This window comes from Tiliqua scincoides, chromosome 2 (assembly GCF_035046505.1).
Source record: "Tiliqua scincoides isolate rTilSci1 chromosome 2, rTilSci1.hap2, whole genome shotgun sequence".
NCBI classification, from domain to species: domain Eukaryota; kingdom Metazoa; phylum Chordata; class Lepidosauria; order Squamata; family Scincidae; genus Tiliqua; species Tiliqua scincoides.
The window spans coordinates 21,335,601-21,356,388 of NC_089822.1; the positions used below are offsets into that span (position 1 = coordinate 21,335,601).

General features: G+C 41.1%; 1 protein-coding gene across 1 annotated transcript in view; it reads left to right on the forward strand.

The window, feature by feature from the left end:
* The window catches only part of ITGA2 (integrin subunit alpha 2), a 48,258-nt gene extending 30,231 nt beyond the window's left edge, over positions 1–18,027 (forward strand). The window contains exons 18-29 of the mRNA XM_066615771.1: positions 152–234; positions 1,492–1,633; positions 2,355–2,447; positions 6,594–6,670; positions 6,809–6,892; positions 8,210–8,312; positions 9,468–9,578; positions 11,027–11,131; positions 11,517–11,630; positions 13,040–13,129; positions 17,129–17,245; positions 17,847–18,027. Of these exons, the coding sequence (XP_066471868.1) occupies positions 152–234; positions 1,492–1,633; positions 2,355–2,447; positions 6,594–6,670; positions 6,809–6,892; positions 8,210–8,312; positions 9,468–9,578; positions 11,027–11,131; positions 11,517–11,630; positions 13,040–13,129; positions 17,129–17,245; positions 17,847–17,933 (1,206 nt within the window). The 3' untranslated portion in view covers positions 17,934–18,027. The remainder of the gene's footprint in view (positions 1–151; positions 235–1,491; positions 1,634–2,354; positions 2,448–6,593; positions 6,671–6,808; positions 6,893–8,209; positions 8,313–9,467; positions 9,579–11,026; positions 11,132–11,516; positions 11,631–13,039; positions 13,130–17,128; positions 17,246–17,846) is intronic.
* The last annotated feature ends 2,761 nt before the right edge of the window (positions 18,028–20,788 follow it).

The following is a 20,788-nucleotide window of genomic DNA, read 5'->3' on the forward strand; positions in this document are numbered from 1 at the left end:
GAACCAAGGTAACGCAGTTAGATGTTACACAAATGTAGTCATTAGTGGTGCATTTTTTTCTTGACATTAGTAAGTCCATTTTTTATTTTATTAATATCTCATGCCCTTTCACTCACTGAAAAAAACTAAAGTCATTTTTGTACTGTTATAGATACCATTTATTAAAGATTGTGGGGATGATGAAGTCTGCAGTACAGATCTTGTTCTTGCTGTTCAGCAGAAAACACATACTGGGTAAGGCATGTTTTTCTCCTTCATCCCATCCATAAGAGCAACAGAAAATGCAGAAAATATTTTGAATAAATGGGGAAACGTGTGTATGTAACACCTTTTGCTTTCATCAAGCCTAAGTGAGAAACGTCTGCAAATATTATTAATCTCTAAGGCAGTGATATTCGACCTTTTTCATCTCACAGCACTGATAAGGTGCTAAAATTGTCAAGGCACACCACCAATTTTTGGACAATTGACAAGGTACTGTATTGGACAAGGCACACTGCACTGCCAGTGGGAGGCTCACATCCCCAGTGGCCCTACTAATAAATGACGCTCTCCCAAACTCCCATGGCACACTGGTTGAAAATTGCTGCTCTAGTGAAATGGTAGATTAAATTTGTGATTCCCATAAAGAACGGTGTGCATAACACTAGAGAAATAAGTGAATACCAAGGCCCTTGTTTGCAAACAAAAATTTCAGATAAGATTGACTGTACAGTGCAAGCTATAATGCCTACTCAGAAGTAAGTCCCACTGAATTCAATGGGACTTGCTCCTAGGTACATATGTATAGATTTATAGCCAGGCAGCCCAACCCAACCTAAATCCTCCCATGGCAATGCAGCAGCACCAGCACAGGCTACACTGCATCCCACAAAGGATTTTTGGCTGCTAAAGGTCTCTTCGGGGGTAGGGGAACATTTGTCCTTTTGTCCAGGGTAAGCCCCTGCAACCACTATGGGTCACCTTGGATCTGCACCAGTGATATCAATGACGCAAGTTTGCATTGGTCCGTACAGGTGGATCAGACCTGGAAAGGGGGTCAGGATTTGGTGTGCGCTGCTGCCAAGCCTGCCCTCTCCCAGGCCTGATTTGCCCAAACCATCTCCTGCCCTTTCTGCCCTGTTCAACCCCCTCCCTGCCATCCCCCCAATCTGCTCCCTGTGCAGGGCTTGCCAACTCTGGGGGGCCTCCATTACGCACAGGAGCTCTCTGCACTGCTGCAAAGCGCTTTACGGTGTTTTTACAGCAGCCTACACCAGTGGAACAAGCATTCTGGCAGTGCAGGCCTTGGTTAGACTCTGGGCCATAAAGTTCCACCCATGTGAAAGCAAAGCATAGTTTCTGCTAATTTCTGTGGAACTTTAGTGTTCATGACTGCATGCTGGATTGAAACCGGTTTGTTTTTGTTCAGTACATATGCTTCTCTTTCCGTAGCCTGAAGCTAAATGTATTTATATATATATATATTTTCTTTTTTATTTTCTGAAACAGCAAACAACCCTTTATTATCAACAGTAAGAACAAAAAATTAGTGTTCAGTGCAAAGCTGAGAAACAAGAATGAAAATGCGTACAACACCAGAATTCAGATTGCTTTTTCTCAAAACTTGTTTTTTGCTTTGTCTTCTGCACCGGTAGGTATGATGTTTATCTCAGTGTTTACAGCTATTGCTGTTAGCAATACCAGTTATGATTTTTACATTTCCTTTTAGAACTATACCCATCCCTGCTTTCGCAAGTGGAAACAACCTTCCCCCTCACCAGTGCAAAGGTTTCTCCTAATGTAATAGGACCGCTTAATGCTCTCTTTTTCATAAAACAGACTTTAGTTCTAATAATTCAGTTTACCCAAGAGAGAAAGTCACCGGCAAACTCAACAATAGAGTGTACAGTCAACCTGTGATATCCACAGATCTGCAATCCACGGATTTGACATACCACTGGTGGCGTAGCTGGAGGGGGGCGGAGCAGCCAGTGTGCCAGGGAGCCTCAGCGCGGGGGGAGCATTTTGCTCAGCATGGGAAGAAAAATGGAACCGGGGCAAAACACACATCACAGATGCCAGCGGATACTGGGGTCCACTTTTAAAGCCCCTTTAAAACAAAAAAGCGACGAAATCACTTTTCCTACCATTTCCCGGCCATACCACTCCATTTCTCAGCGTGCAGAGCTTTTTCTAGCCTTGAAAGACCTACTTCCAGGTTGCACTGAGGTTCCTCTCTCCTCCCAGTCTCACCCCAGAATGTATTGCCCCAGGAGAGAGGAAGCTCAGCCTTTAAAACCATACTGACAGAAAGCTTTATACAGTCTTGTAGTAGAATTTCATATTTCCAAACATCTGCTTGTTGTCTTTAGGTGGATGGAACGGAAGTTTCCTGTCACATGACAGCTATCCCACAGCTTGTTATCTGCCAAATCAGCTATCCTGTTTTTAAAGCAGGTCAACAGGTATCTCTGAAATTTCTTATTTAAATCATGACTGTTGCAATAATGTGACAGGTTAGTAATTCCATGTGGAAAATTCTCTGGGACCTCTTTTGTCACTTAATTTCTATTCTGTGGGTAGTGAGGGCAGGGGGAATTGGTGGCTGAAAATGCAAGCTTTCTTCTTTTCAGAGAAAAGAGATTTTTTGGATATTGCACAAGCTTAGGTAGGAAAGCTGCAAAGGTAGCAGTGAAACTAACAAGCTTTCCCTTACCTGTGCCCTGAGACTGATGAAGTCCCTTCAGTTAAAATTTTCAAGTGGCTTGAAATCACCTCTACCATGAAGAAAGATATCCATGCTTGCTGCTGCAAGTTTGTCAGTTTCACTGCTTCTCTTTGCAATTGAAAATTTACAATTGGCACTGAATTTTCTATCATCAAGAGATGAATGTATATAAATCATTGTATAAGCAAATGGGAGGGAAAAAACCTCAGTTTTTTGAAGGGGAAAAATACACATATGCACAAAAGGAAACTGGCTTTAGTTGTTCTGTGGCAAATTGTAATCAGTTTTCGGATCTGTTTAAGCATCTCTCTGCTGTAACATGAATCAGGGATCTTGGAATAGGGACACTAGCAGTGGAAATAAAGTAACTTTGGTAAAACCATTGCTCCTCAATTATAAAATAGGAAAAAGGATCACATGCTTCACAGGGTTGTATAATTAATAAACTAATTATAAATGCTTATTCATATTATATAAATGACTAGAGGTAAAGCAGGGTTGGTTTCTGCCCTTCTGTATTTTTTTGTTTTCTAACTAGCAATCCTCATAATCAGAGTTAGGTTTTTGCACTTCTCTGTTTAAATTTAATATTTATTCAGTGTTTGTTACACTGGACAACTTGTCATTTTTGTCCCTGTTCATCTCCTTTCTAAAGTCAGTACTTGCACTCTTGTGAACAGCTGCTTGAAACCATGATCAAAAGCTTAGTGCTATGAGAAGTGAAGGTGGCCCATACATGTAGAGGCAATCAAGAGGCAATTGAGGCCCAAATCCTAACCAACTTTCCAGCACTGGCAAAGCGGTGCCCCTGGGATGTGCGCTGCTTCCTGCAGTTGGGTGGCATTCACGGCCTCTTCAAAGTAAGGGAAGGGCTGCTAGCACGCCTGTATGGCGCGCTGGCAAAGATTGCCATGCCTGCCCCCCTATCAGCCGGCAGCAGGGCTTGTTGCCAGCTGATTGGCTGGCTCACCTGAGGGGGCGGGACAGCTGGCTAGATCTAGGAGCTGCATTGCCTTTATGTCAGTGCTGGAAAGTGGGTTAGGATTGCGTCCTGAGTGTAGTATACTCCCAGTATAAAGGGGCTGAGGCTTTACGGTTTCTTTTAGCTTTTTGTTTAATTCTAATTTATTCTAATGGGATTTTGTTTCTGTTTATTAAAAATATTTATTTACTCACTAAAAAGGCCTCCGGGTGGCACATAGCATGAAATAAAAGCAAAATGATAGCACTATTAAGTAAATCAACCATAAACACTCACTACAACATGCACACAACAAAAAAATTGAACTGGAGACAGTAGAAAGAACCTCCACCACAACATGGATTCATGCATGTGCACACAGAGACCATCATCACAGAAATTCTCTTGCCTTGAGGTGTCAGGATTCAATGAGCTATAATTTTTTTAAAGCACATTTTTAAATAGAAAATGAGTTTTTCTTTTTTACTTAATATGCTGAACTGCCATCATTTTTAAAAAATAAAATCTGGAATCTACTTCTTTTACTGGCAACAAACATGTTGTGGCTGTCCTGCCATTGTGTAGCATTTAAGCATGGGTGGCTAAAATCCACAAAGATATCTACTGAGAAAGCTACAGGATCCTACTGGTGAAGCTGTGCAACTTCACCTCAGGCTGAAATTCAAATTACAATTTAGCCCACTTGACAAAGTCAGCGTATTGAGCACTGGGAGTATGTGTGGTTTTTCACTGCTACACTGCCAACACTTCCAGTCTTCACAGTATAAATGGTTTGTGGTTGCGGAAAAACAACAATAAATGTTTGTAGCTGAAGATGTATCAAATGTTTATATCACACAGTTACAATAGCCTTCTGGGCATTTAGCCACAGCACACGCTAACTTGATGAAATAGTTGATGACTGTAAATCAAGCTCTGATTAAACAATTGCAGATATCGTTACTGCTGTTTAAATATTAAACAAATAGCTAGATAAATAATCTGTCACAAACAATAGGGTAGGGGCTGGTTCAGGACTAGTCTCAGTCCAGGAACAACAGTCTGCTGAAGAGGCAGCACAAAGTAAGTGCAGAGAAAAAGAGAGAGACCAAGACCTTGTATTAAAAAAATAGGTTCCATTCTTATTCGGGATCTGAAAGGCTAAAAAACTGGGATATAAATATGAGTTTTTTTTGATGGCATCCTTCAGTCTTAGAAGATGATGGTATCGCGCTCTGAATGGTGATTCTGGAACAGTGTCCTCTCCAGTGCGCGAAGCCTGGGTAAAGTAGATATGGAGGATAGACTGTTTCCCATGCAGCAAATCCCCCCTCTCCATGTCGCTGAAATGGTCCAGTGGAAAGGCAGAGGTCAATATGGTTGGTTCCAGCGGCGTCGCAGGAGTTGCCAGAACGTGACTGTGTTCATCCATGAACTGCCTCAGGGACTCTGGCTCCGGATTTTGCCTCGAGGTTGACTCCTGAAGCCTTTTCCATAACTGGATGTAGCCACAAGGCAGTGGAGGTTTGGGATCAGAGTTTTCCTTCTCTTAGATGAGCTGCTTTCCCAGGCTAATGAGTCCCATCTACCTGGTGGCTGTTTAGTTGCCTCTTACGACAAGTACAGCCAAACTGAAGGCCTATTCTTATCCCCAGCCAATATGAATAGAAATATATCATCCCACTCTAAATCGGTAGTCTTAACTTGTCATCTGAATTCTATTCATGAGGGAGCCAAGCAAGTCTGCCTGAGAAGGGAGCTACACAGTATTGACACTACTGCTGAAATTGCTCTGTCATGTGTAGTCACACAGTGCTTATCAAAATTAGGTGTAGGGTATCTGGAGCAAGGTCTTGGGACACAATCTAAGTAGGTTCATATGTATGGAAATGGTTCTCCCCATCAGATAACTGGTTCTATCACTAGATTGAAGGGGATGGGAAGAAAGGAGTTGCTCAGGCTGTCTTCCTATCCTGGTTCTCTCCCTCTAAGTAGTGATCAGTGCTGCCCCGTAAAACTTCAAGCATATTTTAAGAATTAGTTAGAGGTTCCATAAGCATGGAGTGTTCACTCACATGGGACAGTGGGAGAAATAAGCCCAGGGTCTAAGAGGATACATAAAGCAGGGATGAAGGAAGGTAAGGTTGGGGATTTACACTAAGGACCCAATCCTATAGGCGTGTTATGCTGGTGGAAAGTATGTTTTGCTGGCATAACATGCTTTGTGGCTGTTGCAGGGGCAAAACAGCCAGAGCATGTGACCAAGTCCATGCAAATTAGGACCGCGGACACCTCCCAGTGCAGGTAAGCCTGCACAGGGGTTGGGAGGATAGCGGGGGTGTGTGGAATAGGGCAGGGGTGGGCAGAATGGGAAGGGAAATGGGATGGGGAGAGTGGATTAGTCTAGGAAGGGGGAGCGGCGGTGGAAGCACTCACCAGATCCTTTCTAGGCTCTTTATGGGTCATCATAGGCTCTTATGGACTTGTGTCAGCAATATTTCTGGTACAGGTCTGACTTGACCCATAGCTGCAGCAAGTGTTACCCCGGGAGAAGAGAACAAATGTTCCCTTCCCTGATGAGGCCTCAACATGCCAAAACTAATTATATATGTAATATAGCAGGCATTGCTTGGGCATTGTGGTGCAGGGAGTTATGGTGGATTCAGGGAGGTGGAGGACAAGCAGTTAACAGTGGGGATGTGCATAAAGTAAGGCTTGGGTGGGGGACAAAGAAGAGCAATGCTGAAGACTAGGATCTTGAGGAAAGACTAGAAATGACATGACACTTAAGAGAACATGAAGCTATTCCAAACCTAATAATGATAATGCAGATATTGAAGATAGTGCCCTAAAATAATTCTGATGATTAGTGACAGTTACTTTGCTTGTTTTAATTTCACCTTTCATCTCTGTTTTGCATAGGTATCTTTTGATATTACTTTTGACTTTAATTTGAATAGTCTTCAGAATCTGGCAGTTTTAAGTTTTCAAGCTTTGAGGTATAGTATATATAAATATTTCATATAACCTTGTAACATATTCCCCACAGCTAATAGCAATAACTAATTGTTACTGCCAGGCGATGTGTATAAAGGCAGTGTTTCAATATATGATTCTTTTCTATGTATTATATATAGTGCAAGTTATGAAGAGGATGATACAAACAATCAGGTCAACCTAACAATTCCACTTCGCTATGATGCAGAACTTCACTTAACAAGGTAATCCTAACCTAGCCAATTTCTGCTTTTGCAGAAATTTATCAGTGTTAATACAACAAGGCAGAGTCCTTGTCATCTTTTGGACCTCTATAAATGTTAGATTAACCAACAGAAGCAGAAATCTTGGCCACAGCCCACATACCTATTATTGTACTGAATTTTCTCATCCTGATTCTAGCTTTTATAGGAATGGTGAAGCAAAGAAGATGTGTACACAACCGAGTAAAGGGCATGAACATTTTTCTTCTGTTGTTATTGTACAGTACAAAGGGGCAGTCCTTGATGAATTCACCCTACAACAAACTCGAACAGACTAATCCTATCAAATCCCTACCCCACTGATGCAGCTGGGCCACTGAAACATGCACCACATCCTGTGGGGGGGGGGGGAGGTAGTCTTCTCCTCCTCCTCATTTGTTCCCTTGACCAGGCATAAGCCTCTACTGGCCAAATAGGTCTAGCTGGTACAACTCCGAGTGGACTTGGGAAGGCAGATTGAGGCTGTCAAGGGGAATAGGATACGGGCCTCACTACTGCTGTAGATACCACCCAATGTGCAAGCAATAGATTCCTGGTGTGTGTGCATTACATGTCTCTCAGAGTAAGCCTGATAAGACTCCTCCCTACTGAAGCCCTCATACCCTATGAAAAGCGGTTCGGTGGTGGAACAGATTCTGGAGAGAGGTGGTGGACTCTCCCTCACTAGAGATATTCAAGCAGAGGTTCGACAAGCACCTGTTGGAGGTGCTCTAAGAGGATTTCCTACCTAAGGCAGGGGGTTGGACTAGCTGACCTGTTAGGCCCCTTCCAACTCTATGATTCTATCATGCTGTGACTGCTGAGGGTTGGGAAAAAAGCAAAAGAAGCAGTTGGCTGCTCAGAGTGGTGCACAACTGCTCTGAGTGGCTGCAGGAGGAGGTGCTCCTCGCTACTGCAATACTCTCTCCTCCACCCCCCTTTGTGATACCTCACCCCATCACAGTCCCATGAGGCACCCATGTGATACCCGAGGCCCTGAACCCCACTGGCATCCCTTAGCTCTGCTAGTGCTGCAGAATATAATGTAACGTTGGGGGGGGGGTTTGCAAAGGAAGGAGGGACTACCCAGCAGTTTCTGACAGCTTTGCTTCCAAAAGTGCAACACTCCAGATACAACCTATTGTATATTTGACACTGCTGTTGTAAAAAATAAACAGCAGTGCACCTGTATGTGATTCTCTTACAGATATATTTCTGATCTCAGCCGCTTTCATTTTATATCGAAACCACCCATTAAGATACCAAAAATGTGCTTATTAATAATCTGTTTTTGCTCAGGCTTACCAGCATGAACTTTTATGAGATATATTCTGATAATAATGTTCCTTCCACTGTAAACACCTTTGATGAAATAGGAGCTGCATTCAATTTTTCTGTTAAGGTGAGTAAACATTTCCTCTATATTCTACATATATACATCCTATTCTATTTTGCATTTCTGGCTGAAGCAGAATGAACTAATTAGTGTCAGAGACAGGTTACTGGACTAGTTCAGGAATAGACAACACATATTAATTCAGTCTTCATTCATTCATTCAATTTATACTCTGGTTTTTCCTGAGTGGACTTCCAAAGCAGCTGTTGATGGCTGCTTTTCTTTTTCCCCAGAACAACTGGTCCTCCATGGATGGGTTGCCACATAACAGTTGAAGAACTATCCAGTTACTCCATCTGCCTTACATGGCATACTCCCAGGCTGAAAAGTTTATTGACCTTCCTTGATAGGTGGCTATTATTAGATTCTCAGGCAACTATAACCTTTATCCATAATGCTAATGCAGTCATAGTAATTTCTGTACACTGCATCAGTCAGCAAGGAACCCACTGAACTAATGTTGAATTAGTAAACATCTGGGTCTCTGTTGCTTTGTTAACCCATCTCAATGTCTGTGCTTCTCCTGAAGGCTGAATGCTATTTACTTCCCTTGGCCACCTCCCACCTCCTTCCCCCTCTAAGAAAATTTTGGAAATAAGATTCATGGATACTTTCAAAATTGATGGTTTTTCCAGTGATATAAATCTCTACCATTCCAGCACAAGGCACTAGAAGTTCTATAAACATATCAGTACGATAAAAAAAATTTCAGACACAATTTGTCCAACAAAAAGATGGCTGGTATTAAATGAAGTGTCTTAGTGACTTGTGTATCTCTTTTGGGGTCCGTAGCAACTGTATGTCTGCAGATGTTTGTCCAGATCAGCTATGACCAGCATTGCTATGTATGTATTTATGGGCAAACAGGATCAGATCTGAAATTAAAACTCACACACCCCAATTCCACAACAGCAAACCCCCCCAAATTCTATACTCAAAATACATACTTACAATGTTATAATATTTGGATATTCTTTTTAAAAATTAAATAACAAAAGAAGGTCCTTCTGGATCAGCTCAGAGGTATGCAAAGCATTGTAGCCTATGTGTTGTTTTTTTTAAACTTGCAATTTCTTAGCTTTCCAACACAGGCCACTTAGGAGTTTTCTGCAGGAGTTTTCTTTCAGTGTTTATCTGGATAGTTGTTTGTTTATTTTTCAGGTCACAAGAGGAAGTTTTCTAGTAAACACAGCAACTTTAAAAATCCATATCCCAAATCACACTGAACGGAACAATCCATTGTTGTATGTGACTGCAGTGCACACTAATCAGGTAAAATAATGGTTGGTAGGTGTCAAATATATAACAAATATAATTAATGCAATTTGAACCCAAAGCCATGTGGAAAGGAGTAATAATAGTGATGGAACAATTTACACCTGCCCTCTAATAAGCTGATGCTCCCATACTAAGAAATTTTCAAGAGCTGCAAAACAGGAGCTTTTGTTTAGATTTTGTGTCTGATCTAGGACTATCAATATGCCTTCATAGCACAGAAATGGTTTTTGAATGTCGGTTTCACAGTGACTCACAGCCTCATCTTGTGTTCAGATAAACATAGGAATAAAGTGGGCTCAAATAATCTTTTGTTCCTTTGAATCGCAGATACCCGGTTGGCATTTTTCATCTTGTTGCTCTCCAGCTAGATCAAGTGTTGAGTCTTACAGACTTATGGTGACCTGGCACAAGATAATGTTTAACCTTGATTTCTGTGTGGTATTTTCCACATTGATGTTTTCTTGACCGAGTTGTCTTTATATGTATCTGCTTGAGTTTAGCACTAGTACAGCTGCTCAGATTTAGTACATTTTTACTGTAGTTATAGAGAGATGAGGTAAGCGAAGATGGTAGTAAAAGAAAGCTAGCTCCTTAGATGTTTTCCTAACCATTTTGACTGGGGAAAATATCAGGGATGTGCGATGTGGGGGCAGAACTGCCCCATAGTAGTCCATGGAAAAGCACCGCAGTTACTGAACCTGCTTACACTTGAGGAGGCTCTCCTTACACTTGCTTTCTTGGGTATAAGGAGGGGGAGCAGCTATGGTGCTTTTCCGTGGACTAAGATGGGGCAGTTCTGCCTCACCTGCTGCCCCTGCGCTACAAGTCCCTGGAAAAAATGTGTAAGGGTGTTGGAAGATAGGGCTGCAGTCTCCCCCTTCCCTCTAAGCTACCGACTGGTGGATTCTGCCTCTCTATCTTATCTAATGTATAAATCGCAGAAGTCTGGGCTGTTAGGCTGTTCCTATAAATTTTTTTTCTGTGCTGTCATTTAATATTGGATTTTAATAAACTCTAGTGTGTTTTTAAAATACATTCATATTTGTTACTTACAGCAGACTTGCAATAATGAGCATTAGATAACACAGGCCCACACACATTAATGCCTTAAATGTTAGACATATTCCTGGGTATATTTGCTGAATCCAAAAATGCCATCAGTTTTGCCCTATCACTTCTAGTTTCGAAGATATGGCATAGCCTCGTTAGTGAATACACCATGAACCATTCATTAAAAAGGCCATGCCCATATCTCCGAAACTAGAGTTGATAGGGCAAAACCAACTAGAGTTGATAGGGCAAATGCCATTTTTGGATTCTGCACACCAGATTCATATAAAAGCATCATGCATTTTGAAAAAAAAAGTTTTTCTGATCCTCAATTTCACAGGATTGTGTAATTTTCAATATACCTATGTGTACCTTTTGTGTGCTCTTTCTAGGACACTGGTATCTGCTGTGATACACAAATCAATCCATATAAAATAGGAGAGAAAAGTTATTCCGTATCATTTAGGAAGGAAAATTTCAGAGCTATGAAAGAACTGGTGAGTTGATGACTCTTTCTACAATTATTGTTTAGATAACACTGTCTAAAACACTATCAAATGCCTGTTTCTGCTGGAATGTTCCTTCTTCCTGCAGAGGACATCTAAGACCAGTAGGGAATGAAATGCAACTTTCAGTTTTACATTGGACTTAGAGTTGAGTTGGGAATAGAATATACAACTGTAAGTCAGCTGGCTTCTCCTGCTGGTCTGAACACACATTGGTGGGTCGGTCTGTATCGAAATGTGCAATACCTTTTAATCTGAAACAGTTAATTCCAGAAATAGAATTAATAGTTCATGATATGAATTGCCATCCTGAACATCTTCAAAATTCATAACATTCAAGTAATGCAATAATATAATATTTTCCCTTATCTAAAAGAATTGCAAGAACGTCAAATGCAATACAATCACTTGCGAATTAAAAGATCTCACGATGAAAGCTGAATATTATGTGAATGTTTCCACCAGAATCTGGAATGGGACATTTGCAAGTGTAAGTAATACTGTTTTAATGAGTAACAGTTTCTGGATGTTTCATATTTGTTGATATATAAAGAGTTGAACACTAAAGTTATTTGTTTGTTAGGCATAATTTTGTCTAATTTTGTAAAGGTAAAATTTGAGCCATCATCATAACTGAGGTTGAATTCAAAGTAATTGAAAGTAAGAAATTTGTTACTGTTTAAAATGGTAACAAACCCATTGAAGTGTTAAAAATGAATGTCAGCACATGAAACAAAATGGAGAATAACATGGTAGATGATAGAATAGCTGTGTCTCTTTAGATTGCAGGTGAGGCATGCCGCTGATGAATGCTCCTCCCCCCCCCAATGTAAGAGTTCCCTGAAAAAACTAGCACATCAGGAAGAAGAGATATAGACTACCACTTAGGGCCTGATCCTGAAGACCCAGCACTGACCTTTCGCTGACAATGAATGTCACCAATGTACCATAAGGCACGCTTGTGAGACTTAGCGCAGGGTCAGTACTGGCACAGGCTCAGCACCAGTCTGCGCTGAGTTAGTACTAGCCAGACGCCCACCACACACTGCCCGGAGCAAAGGTCAAGCTCTGAGAGGCAGAGACGTGAGTCAGGACAGGGAGGCATTCTTTGGCTAGAGAGGGTGGGGAAAGGTGGGGTAGGTGAGGGAGCAGTGTGAGAGGGGTCGGATCCTACTGGATCCAGAACCCTGTGTCGGGCCTCCTGGCCTGAAATGGAGCTGCTCAGCTTGCAAGGCTTGAGTAGCCCCGTTGAGTACTCAGGCAATGGGGCTTGAGTAGCCCGATTGCAGGACTTGGGCCGTCCCCTGGGGCTGCAGTTTTCAAACTCCCAGGGAATTTGAAAGCTGCAGTAAGTTCCTGTGGGAGTAGGGGGGAGGCAGCAGGGGCTGAGGGAAGGCAGCAGCGCAATCCCCAGGATTATTTTTTTTAAATATAAGAAAACATTTTAAAATGTGATTCCCCTACCTGCATTCTGAAGTGAGGAATTCATTTGACCAACTCATTGTGCTACCTATATAGATCAGGCCAAGGTATATGATCACAAAATATGTCCTATGAAATGACCAAAACACAACTGGGTGCAGGCTTTGAGTTAGTATTGTTTTAGAATAAGCAAGAGAATTTTAGTCTTAAAAACCTGTATGATTCAAGAAAGGTCTTTAAAATGAGTCTTCTAAGATGATGTAGCATTACTGATGATCCCTTCATGAAAAAAAAACTTTGAAATTTTGTACAGTATATTAATTGCTGCAGGTTTGGAAGTCAGTCGCCCTTCCTTTTTAAATGTTATAGAAGTTACTTTTACACTGATGAGAAGCCCTAAATAATAGAATGCATTTCATGACAATAATGTAATTTTTAATTGTAACATTTTACTTTCCCTACATTTTTCTTCTGCAGTCAACTTTCCAGACAATACAGTTATCTGCAAGTGCAGAAATTGATACACACAACTCAGATATATTTGTGATTGGAGATAATACTTTATCAGTGAGTAGAACTGTTTATGGTTTTCAATCATACCATTCTAGGCACTGTTATGATGCTTTTATGCTCATTAAAAAACTCATGGCATGCCACGAGTTATAAAACTTCCTCCTATAAAACTGTTATATTGCTTCTACTTGCATTTATAGATTATCTTGTGCATTTTAAAGTTATTGGAAACTCCGATTTAACTGCCAAGTAATACCATGAACATTTAAATTAACTCCATATGCCTGAGTTTTGGCTGGCACCATACCTATAAAACATTCTTGTTTAACCACCAAACTTCTGGGTATTTAAATGTAAATTCACATAGTTATGGTAAACATTTAGTTTTGCAAATAAACACAAGAAAGTGGAAACCTACAGACCTCAGAAAATTAAGATGGCTGAGTCTTTTTGGGCAGGCGTTCTTAAACCCATTTTTGTCCAGCCCACAGGTGCACATATTTGGTCCCTATTGCATATATGCAACGTTGGGCAGAAATGACTTAACTTTTCTTACTATTACAGACTCCAGTGGATTGCCCAATATGTCCCCATGCCCCCTTCACCAGACTGTCAAAATCATCATTATCATCAGTCCTATTAGGTACCAGTATGACTTCAAAAGTCGGATCCCAAAGGATCTCCTCTGTGGAGAACTTGTGCAGGGAAAGCACCCTACGGGTAGATCACAGCTGCACTACAAGGAAATCTGCAAAAGGGATCTGAAAGCCTTAGGAATGAACCTCAGCAGATGGGAAGCCTTGGCCTCTGAGCATTCTGCTTGGAGGCAGGCTGTGCAGCATGGCCTTTCCCAGTTTGAAGAGACACTTTGCCAACAGACTGAGGCAAAGAACCAAAGAAGGAAGGCCCATAGCCAGGGAGACAGGCCAGGGTCACACTATACTTGCTCCCAGTGTGGAGGGATTGTCACTCCCGAATCTGCCTTTTCAGCCACACTAGACGCTGTTCCAGAACCACCATGCAGAACGCAATACCATAGTCTTTCAAGACTGAAGGTTGCCAACAACAACTTTACCTATGGATAACTAGGAACAGAACATCTCAATCCATATTGATAAGAGTGATAGATAATAAACTAATCTAACAACAATTTGTTTTAAGTTGTTCAGGGATCAAGTCCTATCATTTGGTTCCCGTACCCCGAGGGGTATGGATAACCCTGGTTAAGAATCCCTGTTTTAGGTTATCTGGCTGGTAGTTGTTTGGGACAAGGAACTACTATGGGAAATGGGGGCTGTGAGTTTGGTTTCTACTCCTAGGACATGTTGAGGTGATTTCCACAATGCAAAACATTTTCATAGGAGAGGGCCATTGTTGTGGAGCATATGTGGAATGCCTCTGATCTGCAGAGAGATCTCTACTCCATGTACCAGCCTTGACAGAAGTTAATTCTTCTTAGTGAAGAAAAAGAAACATGCATTTATCTGTCCTAGCCCACATTTTGAAACATAGATTGAAACATGTTTAGTCACCTCCCTTTTTGTATTGCAGTGGCCAGTTAATACTTGACTTTTCAGGAAGCATTTGCCTGAAGGCAATTGTACTTGAATCTATATTGCTAATTTTTAGAGCTTAAAATGTACCTGTGAGGTTCTAACGATTTCTTTAGAAATCATTAAGTGTATTTTACTGTTGTGACTTCCAGTAACAGGACTGCAATGTTAGTCCCAGTAAAAAAAATGATCGATCAATTAAACTGTTCAAGTACAGTTAGAATTAGTGCCTCTGTTAGTTGGATCCTGTCCCCTTCAGTCATCCAATGTCCTTTGATGTGATCCTGCATTTAGTACACGCATGCTATGGCATTCCATGAGCTCTTCACCTCCGTTGGTAGACCATGGGTCTCCAAACCCCAACCTGGGGGCCAGATGCAGCCCGCAGCAAGCCTCTGTCCGGTCCATAGCCAGCCTCTTGTCCCCTGAAAGCCTCAGGCCCACTTGGCCGAATGACTAGAACTGTGCTCTGGTTGCATCTGGAGGGTGTTCTAAGGGCCAGAGAATGAATGAGCCCACTCATTCATTCACTCATCTAAGTTCCATGTCTAATTAATTTATATAAATTTTATATTTTAATTTTTTTTCCAGCCCTCAGCACCGTGCCAGATATTTGATGCAGCCTTCTGGCCAAAATGTTTGGAGACCCCTGGTCTAGACAGACAAAGCTGGACCGAAAGGCTTCAGGAGCTGCTGGCTGGCACTGTCATTCGGCATTCCAATACATGATTGCACAGGGAGTCCATTGATGCAGGAGACAACCCTCTTAGACAATATTCCTGTAGGACAAGAAAACTGGGGCTTTGAAGGAAGATTGATCAGAGGACTGGAAAACCAAGTGACAACATGACTTTGTAGGCAGGAATGTGAAGAGCTGAGGATTTTTTTTTTTAATGGAGGGGAAACAAAAATAGCAACAGCAGGCAGTGAAACAGCAAGCAGTGTAGGGAACCCTCATCCCACAGCTCATGCAAGAGGTCAAACAGTCGCCCTCACACTGAGAGCAGTTGCATCGGGCCAACACGAGCTCCAGCAAGTCTCCAGAGGGCCAGAGGCTCATTGGAGACTGGGGGCTCCCTGTGGGCCAAATTGGGAGTCCTCAAGGGCCACAAGTGGCACCCGGGCTGGGGTTTGGGCACCCCTGGTCTCATGGAATTCCGCAGGGCCTGAAGGCAGCAGCCCTTTCCTGTGACATTCTGAAGTATGTAAGAAGCAATAACCTGATTACAGTGCATTTCAGCTACCTAGTGGGAAAATATGCATTAAGGAAAATATTAGGGTATTTATTAGTTGATCAATCCCCATATGAGAATTAGCTTTTTTTTAACTGTTGATTTTTTTCACCCTTATTACTGCTGATCATTGCACTTTTGTTAAGAGTTGAAATTTCCCTGATTGTTTTTTTTTTTTTTTAGATTAGCAAGATATATGCGATTTGGAGTTCTGCAATCATATATTTAGTATCTGAACATATAATAATATGAGATTTTGAAATATGGAACTGATTACAGAAACTGTCAGACATTGTTGGGTTAAGCCATTTCCACCTAACGTTGCATACATATGCAAGAGGGATCAAATATGTACACCTGTGGGCTGGGGAGAAATGGGTTAAATTAAATTCTCTATGTAAAGGAAATTCAGGTTGCAACATTTACATGAGAGTAAGTCCCTTGAACCCAGTGAAATTTACTTTCAAGTAAAAACTTATAGGATTGCACTCTAAGCTATTTTTTCTCCCACAGTCAGAAGAGGCCACCCTTTTGGAATTACGCTACTGATTGCTGTCACCTGCAAAATCATTGTTGTGGTGCTTCTGTTCAAAAATACATAGGAAACAGCCATAATAAAAAATGTGAATACAGCCACCAGAACAATAAACGTTATTTCCAGCAATAAAGTCTTAAATATCCAAATGGTTTCAGGGTGGAGTTCCCAGAAGTCATGAATTTAAACTGGATCAGAAAATTTCTTTGTAACTCTTCGCACATTGTTCACTTTAAAAGAAATTGTTCTTCCAGATTTTCAGTGCTCAGCTTAGATTTCCATTGGTTTTGAAAGCTCTAAATATCTTTGGGAGCCAACAGGACCATCTGTGTTTGTAATCAGATTTGCTTCATGAAAAATTGGCCAGTTCCTTGTTAACTTCTTGGGGAGAGGAGCTGCTCTTTAAACTCAGTATTCAGTGTTCGTTTCTGATGTTCTGACTTGTGCAAACCATTTCTGTTATGTCTAGGAACTGAATTACAAAACAATCAAGTCCTGGAGAATTCTGTAAGATTCCACCTGCCTTTGTTTCCATAATAGAAGGCCAGCCCACAGTGACCTCCAGGGTTTCTGGGCCCAACAATGAATTTTCCCTGGGCTCCATGGAACAGCAAATAATTGTCTTGCATCTCTCCATCTAGAGCCCAAGGAGTGTATGCAGATTGTACTGATAACATTTATATGGTATAAATCCTATTTTATATGTTGTGATAACTGCAAATTCTTATTTTAGATCCCACTCACACTAATAAAGCCTGATGAGAAAGCAGAAGTACCAGTTGGAGTGGTGATAGGAAGTGTCTTGGCAGGTCTCCTCTTACTGATTGCGATAGTTGCTGTTCTATGGAAAGTAAGTAAATATTTAATGCTTTCAAAAATGAATGCAGATCTGCTTTTCTTGAGTACATAAACAGCATCTTTTTAAATACTTCATAATAATATTGAATAATCTTTATTTTTACTAAAACTTGAGCATGTTGTAATGGAATCTATGGCTTGCACCTTCCATTTGACTTTTTGGGTTTTTAAAAAAAAATTTTTGAAGTTCTTTGGAGTCGCTGGAAGAGATCTTAATACAATTAAGAATTAATTAAGGAAACTTAATACAAACTTGACATGTGAGATTTAACCTGATATGATGGTAGCAATAGCTGCCTTCAGAAAGAGAGTTGCACCTTTGTTTTTTATTGCTGCACCCATGATTAATAATTGAATCATATTCTTCATATGACATGTGTAGCTATTGCAACAGTGGTGTATTATTTTGTGGCTCACACAGCCACACCAGACCAAAACATCAGACACAGGAATCATGCATTCACACTGATATAGTCTTATATGGTGTCCACTAAAGAGGCAGCTTCAGTGCCTACATAAAACTAATGTGTTAATAATTCCCCTTAAGAAACATATAAGTTTGGTGTTAAAATGTTTTTCAAAATTTCTTACAGCTCGGTTTCTTCCAGAGGAAATATAAGAAAATAGCACAGGATGTGGAAGATATGGATGAAATTACAGAACTCACCAAAAACAGATAATGTACATCACCGTAATAAGACTATGAACTTTAACCCTCTGAGCCATAAGCAATGCTTGCGATCACACTGGTTCATCTACTGGAGTACCTTGCAGATTACTGTAATGGATCACTCATTTTTTTTCTTTCTTTTTCAATGAAAATGTCTTTTTATGGATGAGATTTTTTATACATTTTATTTTAGTAATAACTGCTGGTCGGTTTGGGGCTTTGTTTATAAGAATTTAAAATATTTTATCTAATGTTTTCTTGTATTTTGTTAATAGAATTTCTGAAATGGCAGGACCAGAGGCAGTAGTAGTGAACTGTGTCAGAAATAAAATGCTTTTTCATATAATTGATAGGTAAGGGGGGGCCCAGGATACAATCACTTTTCCATAAATGGATGGCTTTTGTTTTAACATTCTGTCTGCAGAGAGTTCCTTTAGTGTGCAAAAGGTTTACATGTGTGCACCTGTGCTGACTGTGGCACACTGATCACTTTCATGTGTTGCATCATGCTTCTGAAGTTCCTATTAGTTTAAAAGACAGCTTGTGATGCTTGACTGTAGACATGTTCTAGCAAGAGACAGGGAGAAGAGATAATCTCAGTCCTGCAGGATACTTGAACATCTCTATATTATGGCCATATCCGCCTGTAAGCCAGCATATATATATGGATCCCTCAAATTGTAGTAAAAAAAGTTTCACTATGCAATAAGTTATTCAATTTACACTGGCCTCACAATTGCCTATACCAGAACCTCGTGGGTGATAGATAAACCAATTAGAAATGTAAATGCAAGCATTTGGTAGCATCTCAGCCAATAGCAGCATTTTTAACATCCCAGCTGTGTATAAGGAGGGAAGGATTTAGCTGATGCATATGAAAGCCTTCTAGGTAGCATCTCAGAGCTCGATCCTGTGGTCTGCGGCGCGGCTCCGTGCTTTGGACCTCAGTCACAAATGTGCCACAAGGCATGTTTGCGGGGCTTACCGCCAGCCTCCCGCTGGAGCTAGCCCAGCTCCAGCAGGCGCTGAGCCAGCGTGCGGCGGGTGCCTGGGTTCTGCGGCTCGGTGGTCTCCTGGACCGCTGGGCTGCAGAACAGGGGATGTGGTCGTGGCCAGGGGCATGTGGGAGGCATTTCAGGGAGGAGGGAGACGTGTCAGGGGGAGGAGAGGCGGATCCGTAGGATCCAAGGTGCTCGGGCAGGGCTGCTTGCCCTACACGAGCACCTTTACTTTAGCAGCAACCAAAAGGTTGCCACTAAAGTGAGTAGCCCTATTGCTGCTTCCCTTACTTGGGGGAAGGGGACGTGGTAGCGCGGGAGGCGCAGGATCCGGTGGGAGCCCTCCGTTGAGCCGCCGGGTCCAGGAGCTCTGGACAGCTCAGGATTGGGCTGTCAGCTGGTAGCAACTTTTTTATTATTGTTTAGGCATGTATTGTGGGAAGAATACAGCCTTGCAATTTATAATTTACAAATACGTATAATTTACAAGTTTGTAATTTATAATTACAACATTGTGTAAACTGATAACCATGACCCCTAAAGAGTAAAGTAGGTACCTTTTAAATGGCTTTTTAGAGAGGGAAATACATGTATTCTGTGGCTAAAACATCAACTTCCAAGGTCTTGGAACAAATTACCAACAAACAATGTTATTGAGTTCACGTCACAATATTTTCACAATGCTATAGTGTCTCGAACTGAGTACCATCGTAAAGGGTGTGTGTGTGTGTTTTCACTGCATATATTTTTTTCCTGCCAAGTAGTTCTAATCATTGTAGGGTATTTATGTACTATTTGGCATACTTCCTGGGATTTGCATAATCTTTGAGTGAGGCAGCAACTGGCTGATCTGCTCCACAAGAGGTAGTGCAGGAAGGGAATCTAGGACTTGGTGAGCTCAGGTTGTCTTCTTCCTTAATAATGGAAGAGAAGGTGCTAGCATTACCTATGAAGGTTGCTATGGGACTGAGTGAGGATGGAGTTTATGTATGTATGGAGTAAACACCATGGAGTTTATCGCTCCACACCCCATGGAGTAATTTTTACCCCCTCCCATGAAGACCATTCTCTCTGCTTTCTTCTGGAGTTGAGTAGTCAGAGTGAATGAGACTCTCATTCTTCATGCTATATGCAAGTAATTCATGAAAGTATAAGTTTAAAAATATGAATAATGTGCAATTTGTTTTGATAATTTGTTTGAAACTATATGAAAAGCTATAATGTGGAGTGTTGTGCCATCAAGAAATCAGAATGGTGCCTAATGCCTTGCTGTGCTAATCAGCTCCATAAACTTTGTACTTTCTTGTAGACATGAGTGTTGAATCCACAGCCACTGTGCCTTTCACAGGTGGAGCAGAACAAGAGCTACATAGAGTTGCAGTTCACCTGCAACCTTATCTGCGTAGAGTCATATATGAGTATATGCAAAAGCAGGCATATGCAGTATATATGTAGCTACATGGTGAATAAATAGCCTTTTGAGTTGAATAAAGAATGCTGCTGTACAAATCTTTAAGATCAGAATACAAATGTTCACAGATCTTGTCCTACAAAACGCCTTAGTGCAGGACATGAGGATAGTTTTCTAATCTAGACCATTTTGATTTGGAAAGCTGTTAAGTTGATAGCAGTGGTTTCCACATATTCAGTTAAAGCATCATGCCATTTCTTTGATAGCAGTCAACCAATTGTTACTTTACTGTTGATACTTCATTGAACTTTTCAACTGCCACAATCACTGCAAACCTGCTAAAACCTGATGTAAATATGTACAGTAATTTTATAGCATGTATAACATTTTATTTTTTAAAAAATGTATTTGGAAATTTGTTTTACTAACTTTTTATGTATATCTAAAGGCACTATT